General features: G+C 38.3%; 1 protein-coding gene across 3 annotated transcripts in view; it reads left to right on the forward strand.

Annotated features, from left to right (window-relative positions):
• prkn (parkin RBR E3 ubiquitin protein ligase) overlaps nucleotides 1-21277 on the forward strand; it is a 384030-nt gene that overhangs the window by 349400 nt on the left and 13353 nt on the right. For 2 of the 3 annotated variants that reach the window (XM_082154627.1, XM_082154628.1), the window contains exons 8-9: nucleotides 13680-13741; nucleotides 16328-16477. In XM_082154627.1, coding sequence (XP_082010753.1) covers nucleotides 13680-13741; nucleotides 16328-16477 — 212 coding nt within the window. Of the gene's footprint in view, nucleotides 1-13679; nucleotides 13742-16327; nucleotides 16478-19888; nucleotides 20951-21277 lie in introns of those variants that run through there. The other variant, XM_082154629.1, reaches the window with a different exon arrangement.

Below are 21277 nucleotides of genomic sequence, written 5' to 3' on the forward strand. Positions count from 1 at the left end.
TATAAAAATCCATCATAAGATTATAAATTATTACTTTTAAAGGGGTGGTAATGCCCCTTTCACAAGCTGTAAAATAAATCTCTGATGTCCTCAGAGTGTGTATGCGAAGTTTTAGCTCAAACATCAACATTTTGTGTCTGTTCCTTTAAATGCAAATGAGCTGCTGCTCATTGCTGAATTTATGTAGCTGATGTGTAGTTATCTTCTAGTCATTGATTAGCATATTTTGTCTTGATAATCAATAAATCTTCCGGGGGTCGGGGTTTATTTAAATTTCAGGGTTGGTGATGTCACTAACCCGGGAGGAAGCTCGTGTAGTCTCTACCAGCCGTTTGTTGTAGTCCTTAAAAAGCGATTTCTGTAAAATAAAATATCTCCCTTTGCTTTGAACTTTGAGCGTCGTAACTTTGCAGATGTTGTTTATGCTCAAACAGCAACATTACACACTAACTAAAGTTAGAAAAGTCAAATCATAATCAACCACCCCTTTAAAAGAAAACAAGAAAAGAAATAACTGTATATTTAGCCACAGTGTGTACATCAGTGTTTTGAAAGGAGCAAATGTCCCTCTGTGCTGTAAACCTGCGAGCTGAACCTCTGCCTGATATTTTTGGACATCAACAAGCTGTGACTGCAGAGAGATTTGATTGGAGAACAGGAGAAGGCGTTTGACTGTCATTTCTTATGCATGCTCTTTATTGGAAATGTCATGGGTTCACGGGGCGGTGGGGGGAGGGGTGCGGGGGCTATTGATTATCTACATAATTAAGTATTCAAGTGCTTGGCTTTTGATTGGGCTTTCAAATGCTAATTCTGGCCTCGTGTCTCAGAACGTAGAACAATCAGAGCTTGATTTGTTGGGATAAGGTGATGTTGATGGAGTATAGCAGAGTTGCAAGGATGACCTCTTGCATTTTAGCCAGTTTCCTAAAAATGAGAGCAAGAGAGGAGGGGTAATGCAACAAAGGGCTGTCAGATGTGAGGTGTCAGACACACATGAGCTTGGCCCCTGCACCAGGCCATCAAAGGTTATGAGGCTTCAGGCCAGAGATGATAGAGACTAGTTTATGAGCCTTTGTCAGGGGTCCCAGTGTTCTCTCGTGAGTGTAAAATCTGCAGCGAAGAGCTCAATGGGCAACATTTTAATAGGAGAAGTGATGCAGAAACCTGCGGGCTTAGTTTGTTGATATTAAAATATGTTTTCTATTCACTGGTTTTGAAGGGGTGTTACGATCTTTAAAGGTCTAGAGATGGAACACAACTTTCAGATATCACACTGCTGCTGGTAGATTGGGGACAGCAGAAAGAACCATCAATAGACTACACCAAGTGTTGGAAACGTGATAATTTATTACAAAAAGCCGAAGCCACTAGATACAGTGAGTGAGCTATGTACAATGTAAATGCAAACACACAGAAGGAAAAAGAACATACAAATAATTATAGGGAAAAGGAACTGAAGTGGCGCCAAATTAAAGAACCAAATATAACAAAATAATTCCCTTAAACTATCCCCCACAACCTCTAACCTAATAAAATACAATGTGAAAAATAATTCACGAATTCTTCAGCGTATTCAACACCCTAAAATCCTTCTCTAACTAAGAAAACAAAAATACAAAGTGTAGCGCACACTTCTTACCTGGTGTGTCTAACACCTGACTACGGGCACGATGTACATCGCACGATCTACTGACCTGATCTCTTTTCCCACATAGGCCTAAAGAACATTAAGCTCGGGACATTGGTAATAAGCACAAATAACACTAAGGAAATGAATGTTAGACTACACATACACAAATGGGATTCGTTTAAACTGATACAAAGTACGCAACTCAGGACACTGAACAAACACACACACACGAGACGCGCCGAAAGTCTTTTAAACCAGCGGGGCGACAGCAGATTGGACGCAGAAGAGCCGCCCTGATGATGATTGACAGCTGACACGCCCTATCACAGGAACCTGAGAGCGAATAGGAGGTGTACAAGAGAGGGAAAACAAAAACACAACAACAAACACGTATAGAACGTAACAAGGGGTAATTTAGGACCGGTTTTAATTTGGTCTACAATTTACTCGTGCCATTCGTCATTTGATTTTTTACAGAATATGAAACATTTTATGTAATGTGTACTCTTATTTTAAAGTGTCATTAATGTAAAAAAAAAAAAAAAAAAAAAAAAAACTATTATCAAGTCTATGATTGAATCTGGAAATAAAGTAAAATAACTGAGAAAATGTTAGTCCTCAGATTTCATGTCTTTATTTTATTTCTAAATATCTAGCATTAATTCGATCTCAAACAGTTTCATTAAAATAAGTTATTATTCCACTACCTGCGTGACTTCATTAACCAACGTGGTTGAACGACAAATTTGCGACAGTACGGTTTTCGGGAAACAGTCGTGAATAGCTAGTTGATTTCTTCAACGATGTATCGTACTACTGTAGTTAAGCAGCGAGTTACGTCGTTGTTCGGGAAACACACCCCTGCAAGGTTACACAGCAATGTCACCCTTCATGAGTGAAGTCATCAGTGTGTCACTGCATCACACACAGCCCACCTCCATCAGCATCTGTTTTTTTTCCAAATCAGATATGAAAAACACTTCTTTATGGGTCTGTAAAACTCAGCCCTTCCCATTCATTATTTTTATATCTAAGCTAATGTTATTTTTGATCGCTGTCCTCAAGGCAAGCTTAACCAAGAAAAGCTTCTTACAGTTCAAAGTTGGAACAATAGATCACATTTAAGATCGCAATCACACGGGGAGTAATGCAAGCCAGAATTTGTCTGTGTCTCTCTTCGTCCCTGAAATGAAAAGGTCTGTGTGCCTCTGGTCATTTCTGCTCCGCTGTAGCACATTTAGCTCATAGACAACCTCAAGGGTCATGAGTCAGTCTTGTAGATGGTGATATAAGAGGTGGATCACTGCGGATCCAGACTTCACATGTGGCACTGTGGCGTCTGCATTACTTCTGCTCACTCTTCACAGTCGAGGCACATTATCATGCATTCAGAACAACTCGCATAATGAGAGCTCGTGCTGGTGAATTCATAATTTATGTAACATTTATTACTCACCTTCATGTCATTCCAATCACTTATGACTTGCTTTCTTTTGTTTAACACAAAATGAGATGTTTTGAAGAATTTCAGTCTTTATGAAAGCATACAATGAATTATCCATCAACTATCAAACTCCAAAAAGAACAAACACTGTAAACCTGTCCCATCCGTCATTTGATTTTTAAGGAATGTATGTGATATAATTTGTACTGTTATTTTAAACTGTCATAAATGTAAAATAACATGTTTTCTTAAAAATGTCTTGAACTTGCATTAACTAACAATACATTAAATGAACAATGAGCAATACATTTGTAAAAGTATTTATTAATATTTGTTAATGTTAGCTAATAAAAATACAACTCTTGAATTCATGTTAGCAGGTCCATTAAATAAGATTAACAGAGACAACTGTTAATTTTAATAATGTATTAGTATAAATAGAATTTAACATGAACTAAGATTAATAAACACTTTAGAAGTATTTTTCATTGTTAGTTCATGTTAACATATGTGGTTAACTATAAAAAATGGAATCTTATTGTAAAAGTGTTAACCAAAATAATTATTAAATAATAAATCCATGAATTATTATTTAAACAGTCATGATAATTACTGCAACATTCGCTAATCGCTCATATTAATGTATATAAATAGAGTGTATACAGTGTAAAAAGTAGCCACAATGTCATAATAACTATTAAATTGTAAATAATTTTGTATAATTTCTAATTGGGAATTGATATTAAACAATTGATACTCATATGACAGCTTTGTGTGGTAAACAGGCTAAAATGTAAAGTCTATGTGAAATGCCATTCGCAAATCATTGACTGAATCCATCATGAAAAGATTGGATTGTAAAAAAGTGGCCATTACATACCAGAATTATTAAATTAATAGTTCACTCAAAAGTGAAAATGCTGTCATCATTTATTAATCCAAAACTGATTACTTTCTTTCTTCTGTAGAACATAGAAGAAGATATGTTGAGAATCAGTGTTTTTTGTTGTTTTGTCCATCTAAAAGTCAATGGCCTCCAATGTTGTTTGCCTCCCAACGTTTAAAATATCTTCTTTTGTTTTTCGCAGCAGAAAGTCATTTAGAGTTTGGAATGGCAGTAAGGCGAGTAAATGATAACAGAATTGATTTTTAGGTGAATTATTCCTTATATTCAATAGTAAGTTTTGGATTTTGATTAAATATTACAAAGACAAAAGATTGTTCTTCTTTGGAGTAATGTTCACCGATCAATCGTGCGGAATAAGATGCGCATTAAACAAGGGAAAGGGTCAGTATAGGTTTCATGTTGAATTTAAGTATTTTCCTCCATTAAATCTCTCAAATCTCATTTGCATATTCACATGTAGATGCATCGCAGTACACTCACATAAAGCAATATACTGTATACTACATAGCAGATCTCAACTTGATTGTTTATATTGTCACAAAATGCAAATCTAACTTTATCCGTATCTCTAATCAGCTAAATATAACTATAAGGCATGAATATATTAAGATATTTAAGCATTAGCATCATGGTTTTCTGTAAAGCTGCTTTGAAACAGTGTGCATTGTGAAAAGCGCTATACAAATAAAAATTGACTTGACTATTAAGTTTGATGTCTAAAACACAAATTCGAACATGACTCAGAGTTCACGATTTCTCCTGTTGTGTTCCGTGGAAGAAAGAAAGTCAGATGGGTTTAGAACGACATCAGGATGAGTAAATAATAAAATAAAAAATAAAAAATAAAAAGTTTTGCATGAACTGGCCTTTTAATATGCAGTAAAAGGTAAGCCCATGGTCACGTTGAGAACATCCATTGGCTCATTATCTCCTGTGGAGGGGAGTGTTATTGTACTTGTAACACAAGCTTTTATCAGCATTGCAGTGTGCTAGAAGCATAAGATCCACATTAAGTAGCTAACTAACCCCTGCGGTTGGATTAAATTTAGAGTTGCCGTGGACCCGCTGGTTTCATTTCCTAAAACATTTCTTGAGCGTGACTCAAACAGCTGTGCCAGTCAGCAGGAGGCACTATACATTAAGACGCCTCCCTGCTGGCAAACTGCGAATAGTAATTAAGCTATGAAAGTCGCTAAATGAGGCTTTAACAGTTGTGCCAGGCTTATGATGCCGTCTTTGTAACTCTGTGTGTGCGCGTCAAACATCTTTCGGTACAGATCAAAAAAGACGGGTGGGAGTTAAACTTTGATCTTCCTGCTTTTGTTTGCATCTTTTGATCCCTCCCGAATGGTCCGTACAGAGAAGAAACTGTTTGAGCTCTGAGGATTTGAAGTGCTCTATAGTTCGACTAGTCAAATTGTCCTGACACCGCACGTTTACACGCCGAACAAAAGATGTCTGTTTTGAGGCAAAGGCAGTCATTAGCGTGTGTCTGTATTGATTTCATTATGTTGTAATACATTTTCTTTTGCAAGTAAAATTGAATTGTACAGCACAGCACAGCACAACTGATCAATTGAATTGCACAGGAGACTAAACAGATATTGACCAGCCAGACATGAGATGTAAAGGCTTTTTTTGCTGTTTCTTTAGCAGACATTTTATCATAGTTGTGCCTGGCAGATGGCGGATCCTCCAGCATGACAAAATCAAAATCAATGGAAGTTTCTTTGTCTCGCTGTGTGACTTTTCCCCTCATTGCAGTATATCACTTCAACTTTCATTTGCCATTTCAGGTTTTATTATGCTGCATGATTCTAAGTTGACCATGTCAAATGAATGGTAGTGTATTAACATCTCCATATACCTGCCAGATGCTTCTTCTCAGAGCCTCTTCTTTTCTGATACGCTAACTTGCCCTGCAGGACTATCAGACACCTTTTTGTTTTTGTGGCATTATGCAATGGCACTTCATGAATCCTCAAGTATAATGATACCCTTGCAAGGAACCGCTTCTTCAAAATATAAAGGCATCTAATACAGGATATTTTAATGTATAAAGATAAGGGGTGTAACGGAACACAGAAGTCACGGGTCGGGACAGACCTCGGATTTGTATGGAGTGAATTTAGTCTCAATAATATTTCACGCAAAAGACATGATGCACACATGCGTAGTCAATATCACATGCACAAAACCTAATTCACGTGCGCAAATAAAAAAATTATGAATTCACAAAAAGCAATTCACGTGCGTAAAATACAATTATGTATTCATAAAATACGTTTTACCAACTGTGCACAAAAAGTTTTGAATGTTTACAATTTACGAGTTTATCGTTGAATCTGAATGTGTAAATCATCCATCGTGTGTGAATCGCCTTGGATTTGTGTGTGTGTGTGTGTGTGTGTGTGTGTGTGTGTGTGTGTGTGTGTGTGTGTGTGTGTGTGTGTGTGTGTGTGTGTGTGTGTGTGTGTGTGTGTGTGTGTGTGTGTGTGTGTGTGTGTGTGAGTGTGTGTGTGTGTGTGTTTTAGACTTTCCTGGAGGCGCTCATCTCCCACCCGGGTCAGTCGTACTCTTTAACCAATCAGATTTAAGCTTATCAATCGACCAGTCATAATTGCGTGAGGGCGTGCCTACCCGGATGTTACATCATCACCTTTTGACCCCAGTTCAAGTCATGGCCGAGCTATGTGCAGTTAAACGGTTCATTTCTGTGTGTTTTCTGAAGTTACTACGATATTTTGTGGCAGTTTCTCATGAAGTGACGATTTTGTTCTCTTCAACACATGATGGAAATGCTGCTTTATTCGCAAATGTTTTATGCGATATTCCAATTTTGCGCATGAGTTAAATATGATTACTTTTGATCTATGTAATGCGTCCTTTTTGAATAAAAGTTTTAAAAATAATATTGTACTGACACCAAACTTTTGACCGGTAGTGTATATTAAATGGAAAAGAGCAGTTAGACTCGTTGATAATAACTCCTTATGTGTTCCACCTGCATGTGGCCTCTTTATTGTATAGATAATGTGGGTATGGGATTCAAACTGTGTGAGAGTATTTCTAGCTGATGTGCGCTAACAGCTGTGCCACAGCTCTGACCTTAGGTAACTCCACAGGAGATATGCTAGTCAAACTGGTCTCTTTCCATATGTCTCTCTGTCTGTGTGTGAGTGTGTGTGTGTGTGTCCTGGAAAGTTCACCTCTCAGTATGCTACACTCCTTCATTGCCATGGTAACAACATGTCATCCCTCTGTATTCTTTATCTTTAATTATTTTTAGACAAATGTGAGCCTTTTTTCCCTTTTATAATTCTAATATTTGCGGGCAGCCTGCGAGTCCCCCAGCGGGTCCAGTGCGATTAGTGCGCTCGCCCCCATTTGCATGAGAAAAGTGAGCCGGCATTTGCGCAATAGCCCTGGAGGAGGATTAGCAACATTAGCATTCTGCAGTCCACAGGACGGTGTGTGCGTTCAAGACTTCAACTCTGCTACAGGTTTCTACTGTGTGACCTTTAGAACTTTGTCCATTTTGTTGTTGTGGAAATGTCAGTGTAATATGTGGCTATTTGCTTCTATCCCATCGCACTGGAGACACATTAGAATGAAGGTGTAAATGCAATATGGCCGTAAACATCCAGATACTGTCTGGGTAGGAAATGTATGTTGTAACAGGGGAATGTTTTTAGGGAAACCAGCGAATGTCTTACTTATAGGCTGCTTCCGAAAGCTGAAAAATGCTGCCTTCAGAGGATGCTTTCCAAGGTTGGAAGGCATGGAGGTGTAGCGGACGTAGGCCAGTAAGAGCTGTGTGTGTAAACCTCACTCCCTTGATCTCAAGAGGCGCTCTAGCAACTGACGCTAGAGGCTGCAGTCTTTAGCCTCCTTGTTAGCGCTCCCAACCTCCCATTCAGAAGTTTGAATTCCGCTCGGAGCAGATCGAGTAGGACCGGTTACGTTTTGTGCCTTGACCCGGATGAGAGTAAGGTTTAGGGGGGTGATTGTAACGGATGTAGGCTAGTAAGAGCTGTGCGTGTAAACCTCTGATCTCAAGAGGTGCTTTAACAACTGATGCTAGAGTAGTGTACTTCGATACCAAGTTGGTTGCGCTGTTGAACGTTATCGTAAACACCTCTGATTGGCCATTGTGTTCACGCGCTCATCGGATATGTTTCTGATTGGCTACAATGATCAACGCACGGGAGCGTTTGAAAGCACAAGCAGCCGTCTGTCAGCTCCAGCGGACCTATCCTCTGATAGACACCTGCTTTCAAACGCTCCCGTGTGCATCTGTGTAAGCGCTCGGGGAAGAGTGTCAATGGTGTATATTTACAACATGTTTTTGAAGTACTGATCATTTTAGCCAATCACAGTCATATTTGATGAACGCGTGAACACAATTGGCAATCAGAGGCGTTTGCGATTCAGCTCAACAGCGGCCAAAGCGTCACATTTTTTAAATTTCAGTCCCGACTTGGTACCAAAGTTGGTACTTATGACAACACTACGTTAGCGGCTGCGGTCTTTAGCGTCCTTGTTACCTCCCATGCTGCAGACCCCGGGTCAAGTCTTGCTAGGAGCTGGTTCAAATCCAAAATAATATTAGCTTCACTTCCTGTCTCCGGAGATTCCTTCATCTGATGGATGTTTGAAGGCAACATAGATGTATCCTTCACTGCCTTTGATATCCCACAATGCTGTGCGTTCCATTCCGTGACAGTTTAGCTAAAAAAATAATGCCATTTGAAAGTTGGAGTTGGTAATCAGTTTGTGTGTAAATGAAAATTTTTGACAACATTTTTTCACTTTTTATGTCATTTTTAGCAAGAAATTGGAATTGTAGTAATTAAATATTCGCTTAGTTTTCACCAAAGCTTGCTTTATTTTTTGTCTCAGAGGTTTCTTTTGCCAAGTCATTGCCTAAGCCATTGCAACAAGTCACTGCCTAAGCTTTTTGACGCAGCCATAGTTGTGTCTGCACTTTTTTAAATGGAAAAGAATAAACACAATTTAAGACAATTTTAAAGGGTCAGTTCACCCAATAATGAAAATTCTGTAATCATTTAATCATGTCGTTCCAATCCCATTAGACTTTTGTTCATCTTTGAAACACACACACAATGCTGATATTTTAATTAAACCTGAGAGATTACTGTCCCACCATGGAAAGTCTATGCCACTAAAAGGCTGTTACACAACAAACCGATATCAAAGAACTCGCAGAGACGAAAGCGACTGTTTTGTCACCTCACATCGTCCGAGCTAAAGACCACAACCAATGGCCAATTAGCATGTACATTTAGCGCCTGCATGAGAGGAAATAACTGTCTATACCAGTAGGTAGCTGTAGTCTGTATTTATCAATCAAAAAGGGAAGCCGGTGTTGCTACCTCCCATTAAAACAGTAGGTAGCACAATTCAATAGCGAAAAATGCAACCTATGGATTGTGCTACAAGCATCATATTCCTGTGGTTTGAGGCTTTATTAACATCCATACCTACCCCTACCCTAAACCTACCCTTAAAACAATGCAAATGTAGTGTGGGTAGTATTATTCGTCAGAACCAGGCATTAAAAATGCAGATATACAAACCGCAAACAAAACAATGCTGTCTTACCTTTTTGAATATGAATCAGGTATAAGATTCATATTTGAATATGAATGACATATTCGTGTATTGTAATGCTCATGTAACATGAACATGTAAAATTGGAAGAGCCTTCTCTGTGTGCACTTTTTGGCGTTTGCTCACTTTCATCACTTTCATGCACTGGTTTGCTAATCTAAACAGCCAATCAGAGTGATCCGTCTCACCGACTGCCCGACTCCAATACAACATGCTCATTTGGCCAAAAACTTCAGATGGGGTCGGACAAGTGAACAATGCAGAACACAACGCAAAAACTAAGATGACATCCTTGTTTGCTTCTGCTTCCCTGGAGACCCCCATCATGTTTAGGTGAACTAGCCATTTAAGAGCATTTTCACACCTATAGATCGTTTGTTTTGTTCCGAAACAGAGACTTCATTTGTTGCAATTATGTATTTTCTTCTTGGTTTGATTCGCTTTCACAAGGCAACATTTCAAACCGTACCAAAATGAGTTTAATATGCAAGTCACATGCGAGTAAAACTGTCCTCTTAGTTGTCAGAGTTTCCTCTGCGTCATCCATCAAGATGATTGACAAGTTCACTCCATGAGCTCATTGTGGCTTATTTATAACTGTCAACAGATACACACGCAAACACTACACGAATATAGCTGTCATTCCCGCTTTATTATGTAACATATGTAATGCAGGAAGCAAGGCTTCATCGGGAGAGCATTCTTGCAATGGACAGAGAAGAGCAATTACACAACATTTTAAGATTTTTTAAACTGCAATAACTAATGTGCTCACTCACAGAATCAGACAATATAACACATTTGTCGTAATGAATTATGATGCCGCTTGGTTCATTGGTCCGTTGGGTCAGATTGATTTCTCACCTCAACCGAACCGCCCAGAGTTCGTCTGAAATCGGGCCGAGACCGTCTCGTCCAGGCGATCTCGGAGCCACTGGTTTGGTGTGGATCCGAGAGAACTAAGCGAACGAACCGAAGCGAGAAAATGCACCAGGTTCCGAAACAAACGCTCCAAACGAGCCAGGAATGAAATCACCCTCAGATCAACAATTTAAAGCCATTGAAAAGTAAATAACTGATTAAGATTAAAATTGATGTTCAGGGTTTAAATTTACTGTCTTTTGAGGCTGTGAAGATGTTACTTAGTGGCCACAAATGAACCCCGACAGCTTGCATATTTATCTATTCGCACAAAAGCAAATCGGTGGGGAGCAGATCGTCTGTGATGATGGGAAATTCCTTCTGGCCGTTTTGATAAGCGTGTGTTTTGTACTGTTTGCACTCAGATGCGATCAGCCTTTAAATCTACATTCATCTTTTAGAGATCACTCCATTTCACTCTTTGTAATTTAAAGTTCCATTCCGCTTAGGTGTTCGGAGAAGTCCAAGTATGTGTGTGTGTGTGTGTGTGTGTGTGCCATCACATGCAGATTAGAGTAGTCATTAGTCTCCGAAGAGATAATTGGTGTGTAGCAAGAATCTTTGGTCCAAAGCAAAACGTTTCCCTACAAAAGGGACCAGATCATTACACCACGGTTGTTAGAAGAGAGAATTGGACTGCCACTTTGGGGTCAGACCCCTGCCTAAGCTCACACACATTCATCTTCACTCATTTGCCGTCCATAATTATCCTGTGTGGATTTAACCACGAGTTTTTTTTTTCTGCGGGCCAGGAAAAAGAAGGACCTCTTTGGCTCTGTTCCCCATTAAGGTGCTTCTCCTCTCCTCCTGGAGATTAGGTGGCTCGAATGAAAGGCGTCTCCTCTCAGAGCGTGACCCTGAGGTGGATGTTGGGTGCGTATCAGCATTGCAAGTGCTGGGCGTCCTGAAGAGCTCCGCTCATTAGCGTTCGTGTGCGCCCGAGTTCGGGATATTGAGTGTAATGTATGTTAATACATGCACTTGTCAATTCTCGTTGCATTTTGATAAGGAACGTCCTGCTGAAATGACCAGCATATACTGTATGTTGTGTTTTGGATGGTGGCGTGCCAAACAGGCTTCATGGCTAGCTTGACGCGCAAGACTTCAAAGTAGCGAGACCAGAACGCTCATAGGTCATGTTTTGCTATGGGTCAGTGATAAATAAGTGGCTAAGATGAGGAAAAAAATCTTAGTTTAGAACAAATTAAAATTAATGTTGGATTTATATTGTCATTTTGTGGCTGTAAGAACAAAAAGAGTCTTAATGAAATAAACAAGGAACACTTGTGATCGCAGGAGAATAAATAACACAAACATGTTAACTAAGGGGCTTTTTACATGATACCTTTTTCAACTAAAAGCGTATGAAACTTTTAATGCGTTTTGGCCGTTTGCAGCGGCGTGTTCGGTGCCTGAAAACGCAAACTTTTGAAAATGGGTTTCAAAGTACAAGTCTCCATGTAAACAACAAAAACGTGAATCTCTAAAGACGATGACGTCATGCACATGCGTATTACGTATTCAATCTATAGTGTTTCATCGCCATCTACTGGTCTGGCTGCAGAATACAGTGTTTTTAGTCGTTTTCACTGATCCATGTGAATGGGGATCGTTTTAACAATGGTGTCGTGTGTACAAGGAAACTCAAAGGAAAAACTTCTCCGTTTTAAGCATATCTGTCGTCCCTTAGACGATACCGGAAACCGAAATGAAAGAACTGAAACAGGTGTGTGTGGACACTAATTAACAGCCAGAGTAACTAACTAGGAACAGAGCAAACAGAGTTAAAACAGAACATAACAGAATTTACACGTTACACATGATTCTGAAAACTTTTATACCATTTTCAACTAAAGTTTAATGACTCAAAGAATGTCATGTGGTATAACCATCAATTAAAACATATGTACATATTTACTTTACACCTTGAGTACAAATTATTTGTAAAGTTTAAAAATATATTTTTTGGTAGACATTTTTGCAACTCTAATTAATTATTAATTCATAAATGACATTAATTTGGTATCATAAAGCATTTTGTGAAATAACCTTACCTTGGAAGTAAATCTTAAATTCATTAACAATGTATTATCAGATATTTTGACCCAGACTTATTGACCCTGACTTTTTGCGAATTTCATCCGGTTAATGAGGCATTTTTCTTCATTATAATATCATGAAAAGGGTTATTAGAGACTAAAACTAAAACCATAAAAAATTACTTGAAATAAAATAAACATATTAACTAAATTAAAATATATTATTTATATTTAAAATATAAAACAAAACTTACACTTATTATTTTATTTCAGCTAGTTGCCAAAGCAACATTTCCCATTTTCAATTAGTTTAACTAAAATAAAATAAATAAAAACTAGACATTTAAAAAAAATAAAAAAAAATAATAATAAATGTCATAAAAGTGACAAAAATACAACAATATATATTTTTTTAACTAAAATGACATTTAAAAATGCACAAATAAATTCAAAATATTAATAAATAAATAAACTATTCAAATCTTAAATCTCAATGAAACTAAAATAACACTAATCAGGACAGTTGCAACACTCTGACACATTTGCTTTCAGGCCCACAATAGTTTATAAATGAAACTGAATTGTATTTTTAGAAATTACAAAATATGTTCATTGAGGTGTATTCATGTTATTGTCATTTGCCTTTTTAATGTATTTTTGAATAAATGAATAGATTTACACAAAAAAAGAGTATCTTATCATTGACCTTGATTGACCACAACAAAACCAACACTAACTCGCATATAACATGGAGCAGGATGGGACTTCATGCTGGTGTAAAGGCCTATTCATACCAGAAGTAAACATTTCAAAATGAAAATTCACTCATAATTGAATCATTATCTTGAGTCCTTCTAAAGCTGTATGACTTTATTTCTTCTGTGCAACACACAAAAAAAATATTCTAAAAAATAAAATAAAATTGTCCACAATCAAAACTGTTTTCTTTTATGTTCCACAGAAGAAATAAACGTATTTAGGTTTGGAATAACATGAGGGTGAGTAAATGATGATAGATGTTTCCAGTTATGTGCAAACTCTCTGCTGTACACATCCGTTTCAGCCCATGCTAATGTTCCTGTTTTCTGTCTGTGTCTCCAGCCGGCTGTCCTGATTCACTCATTAGAGAGGTTCATCATTTCCGAGTCCTGGGAGATGAGCAGGTAGGTTTGGTCTCATGCACACACACACACACACACACACACACACCTTCTCAGCAACCTTCCCTGTCCTGATCACGGCTCATGAGAAATCCACGCTCATCCTGGTCATCAGAAGGTCACATGCGAGAGGCTCGTAATTGGCTGTTCGATGCCATTCACTGAGCCCTGTGCTCGCAACAAGACCTCACCACTGCACCGTCTCACCAAACGAAACCATTTTCCTCGTTCCTCCCTCCATCTCCTCCAAGTGTTTGTCCTTGAAGTGTTGACGCCAGTCGGGGCGGTTGTGTGTCACCTCTGCAGAGCTCCATTAGGGATGTTTCTGCAGTTGCTTCAGAACATGTTGTTTTCTCCTGACATCTGTGCGCATCGTGTTCATCTCACTCTCTCCTGTCCTGTTGGGACGCTCGGCTTGCGGGCCAGATGTCACAACCAAATCTATGCTGGATGAACACTGGGTTGTTTTTATACCAATACTTTTACCATCCCAATTTAGTTTCATGGATCATAAAATAATAATAATTTGATCAACAGCTTGTTAAAGCCGACTGTGTCATATTTGATACACACTAAAGCCTCTAAATGATCAACATAAGCAAAACTTTGCTGAAAAACCTGTTGTACACAATCTTCGACATGCATCCTGTTATACTTTTACTAAGTAAAAACGTCCACCTTCAGGTTGTGGTTTGTGTATCTTTTATGTAAATGCTAGAATAACTTTTATGGCCCTGTCCCAAATGGCACACTCGTGAGTCCTCAGAGTCCACACTTTGGTGACGTCATGTAGTGCAGACCTATAGGGCTCTTGGTGCGAGTCCACGAGGGCGCATTGAGAGGTATTTTTGGGACAGACTCGATCGTCACGCCGGAAATAACGGTCTGGTTGATGTTGGACAGGAGAAATCACATTTTTGCGCTCCAACGTCTTATCTCCATGTCAACTACACAGCCTAATTTTACAGTTCTATATTTTGATATTATGCATGCCACCTGGGCATTAGACAATAGATACATCATGCTTATTTAAATTATGTATAAAGTTGTACATAATAATACATAATGTTCCATTTGAACTAAGATTACAATTTTAACACATAATGAGAATGTGCATGAGTGTCAGATGAATTTACAGGTTTCAATATTCATACTATGTTTACATGACTCAGTAAAGCCCTGACATTCAGTTCTATTTATTTAATGAATCATAATGCGATCGTATTATTCAACGTGCCATTATCGATGACCATAATGTTTGTATAAACTGTAGGTAAAAACTGGTAAAATGTACATCTAGGTCATAAAAAACGTAATATTTTCTTCTCAGCCATGTCAACAATTGTCCGTGAGCGAAATCTCCTCCCATCCGTTGTCTGATTGGCCTTTCGCAAGGATTCCTGGGTAGTTAAAGTGTGTGGAGCCTGCATCTATGCTGGCTTCGCGGAAGAACGCTTCAAGGGTACAAAGGGGGCGCTGCTGAGCACACTTCAGAGCGTTAAAATGCTGATTGGGACGGCCTACAGACTCATAGCCTCAGCGAGCACGCGCAATTTAAGTCCACGAGACCGATAGTCCACATGAAGTGCGCCATTTGGGACAGGGCCAGTATTGTTAGCCATATTCAAGATGAACACTTCCTGGACTGAAGCAACTTAGGTTTACTTGATTATCCATACATCATTTATTTGAAAAATCATGTTGTAATATGAATATCAAATATGATCCATCAGGCATCAGGAAGGTTTATTTGTTCATCTCTCAATCATTATTGTATTGATTGCATTATATGTTTTGCCCCCACAATAAAAACTACAGAGCTTTGATATAAGCATAAAACTAATAATTTAAATATCAACTTACTAAGACATTATTAAAAGATATAAAGTGACATTTATATGCATTTTATGTAAGTATTCTGCTGTACTGTTAAAGATCTCAATGATTACAAGCTATCAGAATTCCATTTTACTTTTATAAATACCATCAGCTGCACCAAATTGCATATTTTTGCTCAGTTTGGATTTCTAAATTAAATGTAGGTGTTTTTTGTTTGTTTTTTGAAGCCTGATGTATAAAATATGATACTCAACAAAAACACAAGTGCAAACTTTTATTTTTTATTTTTTTTATATTTTTTTTATAAACTGTTCCATTTAAAAGTAAATAGATTTTTACTGACTATTATTTGCCAGATCTTATGGGGCTAACAGGTCTTACAATTAATTTCGGTAAAATGCTAATCAAATGTGTCTTATGACTCATTTTTATTGAAAAGTGTATAATCATCCAGTGTTTGAACTTGTGTTTGACGTTTTTTTCACAAGAATCTTTAACACACTTGAAGGGATAGTTCAACGTAAAATAAAAGTTCTGACATCATTTACTCACCTGACATTATTTCTGTGGATCATAAAATAATACATTTTGAAAAATGTTTTTTGTTCATAAAATGGAAGTCAAAGTTGTCTTCTTTTATTTCTGCAGAAGAAAGGTTTGGAATGACATGTTGATCTTTCTTTTGGGATCAGCTGTCCCTGTCTGACATCACGAGCTGTGTTTTAGTCTCGGTCTCTCTCTGTTTTCCAGTACGAGCGCTACCAGCGCTACGCAGCGGAGGAGTGTGTTCTTCAGATGGGGGGAGTGCTGTGTCCCGCTGCCGGATGTGGTGCCGGACTGATTCCTGTGGATGATGGAAGGAGAGTCTGCTGTGAGTTAGGAAATGGACTCGGCTGTGGGGTAAGATCTTCACTTCACTGACCTCACAACAGCTTTTACTGTAATGCAGAGACAACGGTCAGAATGAGTGGATGTCCACATGCAAATTCCACTCGCTTATTTTCATTGGCCGTTTCTCAAATCATCAGAGGTGATTGTGGCTTCCAAGAATGACCCCTGGGGCCAGATATACTATACAGGGCAAATCAGCGAGCAATTCCAAAACAGTGCAGATGTGATTGTAAAGTTCAGCGCGTGATCTACTCACGACACGCAAATCAAAGAACACAGACGCAACCGGATCAAATCCATAATGACCAACATAATCTACCAGTTAGCGTCTGGTTTATGACATGCTGTTTTTGGGCGGTAAATAATGGAGCAAATACCAGTACATTGACAAGCACAAACCTTAGTAAATCAGCTTGCATGATTAATTTAAATACTCTCCTCCCATAAATTTTGTATAATTATGCAATAAGATCAGCCGCAAAAATAACCCTGTCCACGCCTTTTCAGCGTAAATTTTTCACTGCGTGTCTTCAGTAAATCCTGACTTTAGTTTTTTTAACACCAAAAGAGGGTTTGTGCTGTTAGTAAATCTGGCCCTAGTGTCAGTCATTAGCCGCGTTTCCATTACCCTTCAAATTGCGCATATTTGAAATTGCGAATTGAAAATACGCCCAATGGAAACACGTCAATATCGCAAAAACTCCCATTTATCGCAAAAACGTTTTTACACTCGCACGAGGAGGTTTTTCAGGCAATTCGAAAAAGAAATACTTCGCAAACCTGCAATGGAAACAGTTTTTGCTCATTTACAGGTCATCTGACGTAGATGACGCGGTGTGTTTGCACACAATACGAGACAGAGTTCTTTATTAAATTCATATAAGACAAAATAATTACAGGAATAATGGATTCTAAACCCCAAATAAATGCCACAATCAAGACCTCGAAGCAGATATGAGGGAGAAACACCCAGAAACACCTCATATGTGCCGCTCACAGTATAAGGGTCGTTCCTTACCATTAATGCTTGGAAAACACACATACATCTCCTCCGATTAATAATAATTGCTAGTGCAGTGGCTGGGATATAGTACATAAACCTACCAACGTCCGTTGCCATGATTTTTGGATTTACTTATCGCAAGAAGAAGTTTTAGTCGCATAACATCGGGTAATGGAAACGCCATCATTTCGCAATAGTGTTTTGTCGACATTTAGAAAAAATCTGTAATGGAAACGCGCCTATTGACATCACGTCGAAGTGACTGACAGATAGGGAACGGGAGGTTTGAAAAAAATACAACAATGGTGTTGACTAATGAATTTGCACATGGTTTGTCTTATTAAAAACACCACATAGACATATAAACAACATTAAAAACTTGATTTTCACCACAGGGAGTCTTTAAAGAATGCTTTATGCCAAAAAGGTTCTATATAAGAGAAATGTCTTCAATGATTGCACAACACTTTCATGTATAACAGGTTATTACATTTTTAAGAGCTGTTCAGTTCATAAAATGTAATTAAAATAAATAATTAAAACTTAATCTATCAAATGATCCCATGACGGGAACCCCTAAGGATCTGTATGTGAAGTGTCTGACAGAACCCTTTAAAGGGGACATATCATGCTAAATGCACTTTTTTAGCCCTTAAATGCATTTTGTTGTATATTTGGAGTGTTTAGAAGTACAGAAAAGATGAAATTATTCTCTTCAGGTGCTTCGTTGATATCTTTATATTCTGTTTTGGTCATATTTTTCAACCGGTTCAGATTTTTCTGTTATCTATGACGTTTTTTGAACTATTACGTCACAGTATTTGCAGAGGAACTGCCAAATAAGGACATTGACTTCCGGCCCAACACTTCGAGCAATCCGCCATTATTATTTCTCGCTGCAATTTTGTAGTCCAAGCTAAAGGATGCAGAAGTTACGAGAGGGTAAGTTAAAATGTTCGGTTGTTGGATGTAGTAACCCACACGCTTCATTACACCGTCTAATTTAGATGAACTGCCGCGCTTGTGACAGGAGCATGTTTAACTGAAAGAACGAGCAGAGAGAGAGACCCGGTCGCGCGCGCGCTCACTCTCTCTCTTCAGAGCCAGGCGAAAGTGTAAACAAGACCTCACCGTCTCCAAACTAGACGCTGTCTTGCTCTCTCTCCCTCGGACATATTAATCAAAATAAATCGACACGGTGGTAAAAGGTCGGAAGACCAAAGTTTCATGTGTAAATACAGTACACACCATTGCGATACATCCATATGAAGACGTTGTTCTGCAGGTTCGTCGTCTTCATTTTCATCTCGCTCCGGCTCTGGCTCGAACATGTAAGGCTGGCTGGACAAGTCTTCCGTTGTTGACATTTTGTTAATAACGTGTGTATAAAAGTTTCTGTGCGCTAGATAATCCTATCTCTGCTACCAGACTACAAAAATGGCCGAACGGGGTGGAGTTGAACCGAGTGTCACCGCTACAACCTGGAGAGGGGGCGGGGTATGAAGTGTCTCAATATTATTTAAAGAGACCGCACCAAAACGAGTTGCTTTCAGAAGCACATTAGAAAAGGGGTAGAAAAGGGGCCTGTGGAGCTATAATAATGAGGAATTCAGACCCAAGCATTGCAGTTCCGCTTTATATAGACTACAAATGTATGATTTATATGTAAAAAGGAACAATTTAAAAGCATGATATGTCTCCTTTAAGGCTCTTTAGACATGATTCACAGCAGCGCCATCTTTGATTTTTATCTGAAATAAATGCGAGGCTGTGAGGGCCAGACGTACACCTCTTCAGTGGGCTGTGCTGTTACTGAACGTGTTTTTGGATTGTTCTGCTGATTAAACACTGCAAAAAATATCTTTTTGAAGAAATGTCAGTAGACAAAAAAAATAAAAACCCAGACAATATGAGCTGTGGAAAATTATAAGTGATCTAGTATCTTTATACAGTGAATGACATTGAAAACACAGTAAGTCAATCCCTCACAGCCTCACTTTCATACCCGTCATGGCGCTGCTCTGAATAAGGTCTATATAGAAGAGTGTAGCGGCTCAGAAATTACACACTTTACCTTTATTATACTTTGTGTTGCCCGTAATTATAAAGTTATCTATCAAACAATACAGTCTCATGCGATACAGACATAACTGTCAGCCTGAAATGACAATGATCTGCACTTTTACAAACCTTTGAGCGAGTACATCCCTTGTTTAGGATGGCATTCCTGTGTTTCATCTCTGCCCTCTATCGCTTGCATACTCCACTCGTCCAATCACGACACGATTAAGATGTAATTATCACACAATTTGCATGATGTTTTCTAATTAGCCAGTCGATTAAAGATTAGGGTGCAGTTCAACTGCCATTAGCACTGACTGATTGCATGTTTGCTAACAAAAACATCATCATTCCAGTGGGAGGAAACCCTGGATCTGCGCTTCTCTGTCTCTGTCGAAGGTGATGCCTCAAACCCTTCCGCTGTCATGGACAGGGTTTGAGCTGGAGACAAGCATTAGACCAGGCTACATTTGCTTGAGAATATTTTTTTTGTATGTTTCAGTGTTCATCCAAACAAGCACAGATTTAGTGTGGATCACCAACAAAACCCAAAGCATGGTTTTAAGACACAAACTTGGTATAGCAGGATTGCAAATCAATGCATCTAGTGGTGGGTAAACAGTATTTTCTAAAGTTGAAACACAAAAAAACGTAATTTAAGACTTTCAAAACTTTACAAATTAAATATTATGTTATATTATGATTTCACTGTTCATCCAAACAAATAAAATGTAGTGTAGATTGCTAGAAAAGCATACAAGGCAGGGTTTTATAACACTATTTTGGCAAAAGAATAGAGAGCTGCAGTGATGTGTTTTTTTTTTTTTTTTTTTTTTTGGCCAACCTGTGAGTTAGCATCACCCTGGTTCCCTCGACAAAAAAAACAATATGATTTTTCCACTGGATTTTGTATTATTGCAGGAAATAAACTGTGATCAGCAAAAGTTTCTCATTCAAAAACTCATTCAAAAAACAATTGACTTTGGGACGGTGGAACAGGAAGTGCTAAAATAAAAAGTCGTTTCTGGGTTTTGGCAAGAAGAATACGTCATCTCTGCAGCACAACACTGTAAAACACAACACAACAAAACATCCTGTAATGGGCAAACAGTCATTTCTAAAGTCGAAGCACCTTCTGACTGACACGCTTTTGCAAAACCACAAATTGAACTTAATTTTATTAAGACTTTTAAAAAATAAAATAAGAAACCAAAACAAAGAAAACTACACTTTATGTATAAATCTCTATGAATGCTAATGCAATCTCGTATAACCACATTGGTGAAGTTTTAGCTGTTGTTATAGATTACATGACGTGGTTGTGAGCTGTAGATGGGCATTAGACTGAGATATATTTGCCTGAGAATCAAACCCTCATCCTTCCCTCGGGTCATTTTGACCCGCAACTCTTAAAAAAATAAAATAAAATTGTGTTCATCGGAGTGGTCAAATACCTTACGTTATTTTAGTTTATTTGGTTGTAATAAAAATAGTAACAAATTCGTTCCTCGTGGGTTGCAAGGGAAGGATGAGGATTTCGTCGATATTTTATGTTTCAATGTTCATCCAAGCAAATAAAAAAATAGTTCTGATTGCTGCAAAAACACACAAAGCAGGGGTTTTTAAACACAATTTTGGTAACCTAATAACAAAACCAAAACCATCCTGTGTTGGGCAGTGTCACAGTTAGTTGTAGCAAGGAGAATAGTGAGGGAGGATCTGTACGCAGCCGTCACTTTATTTAA

This window comes from Leuciscus leuciscus (genome assembly GCF_965113295.1).
Source record: "Leuciscus leuciscus genome assembly, chromosome: 22".
NCBI lineage: Eukaryota > Metazoa > Chordata > Actinopteri > Cypriniformes > Leuciscidae > Leuciscus > Leuciscus leuciscus.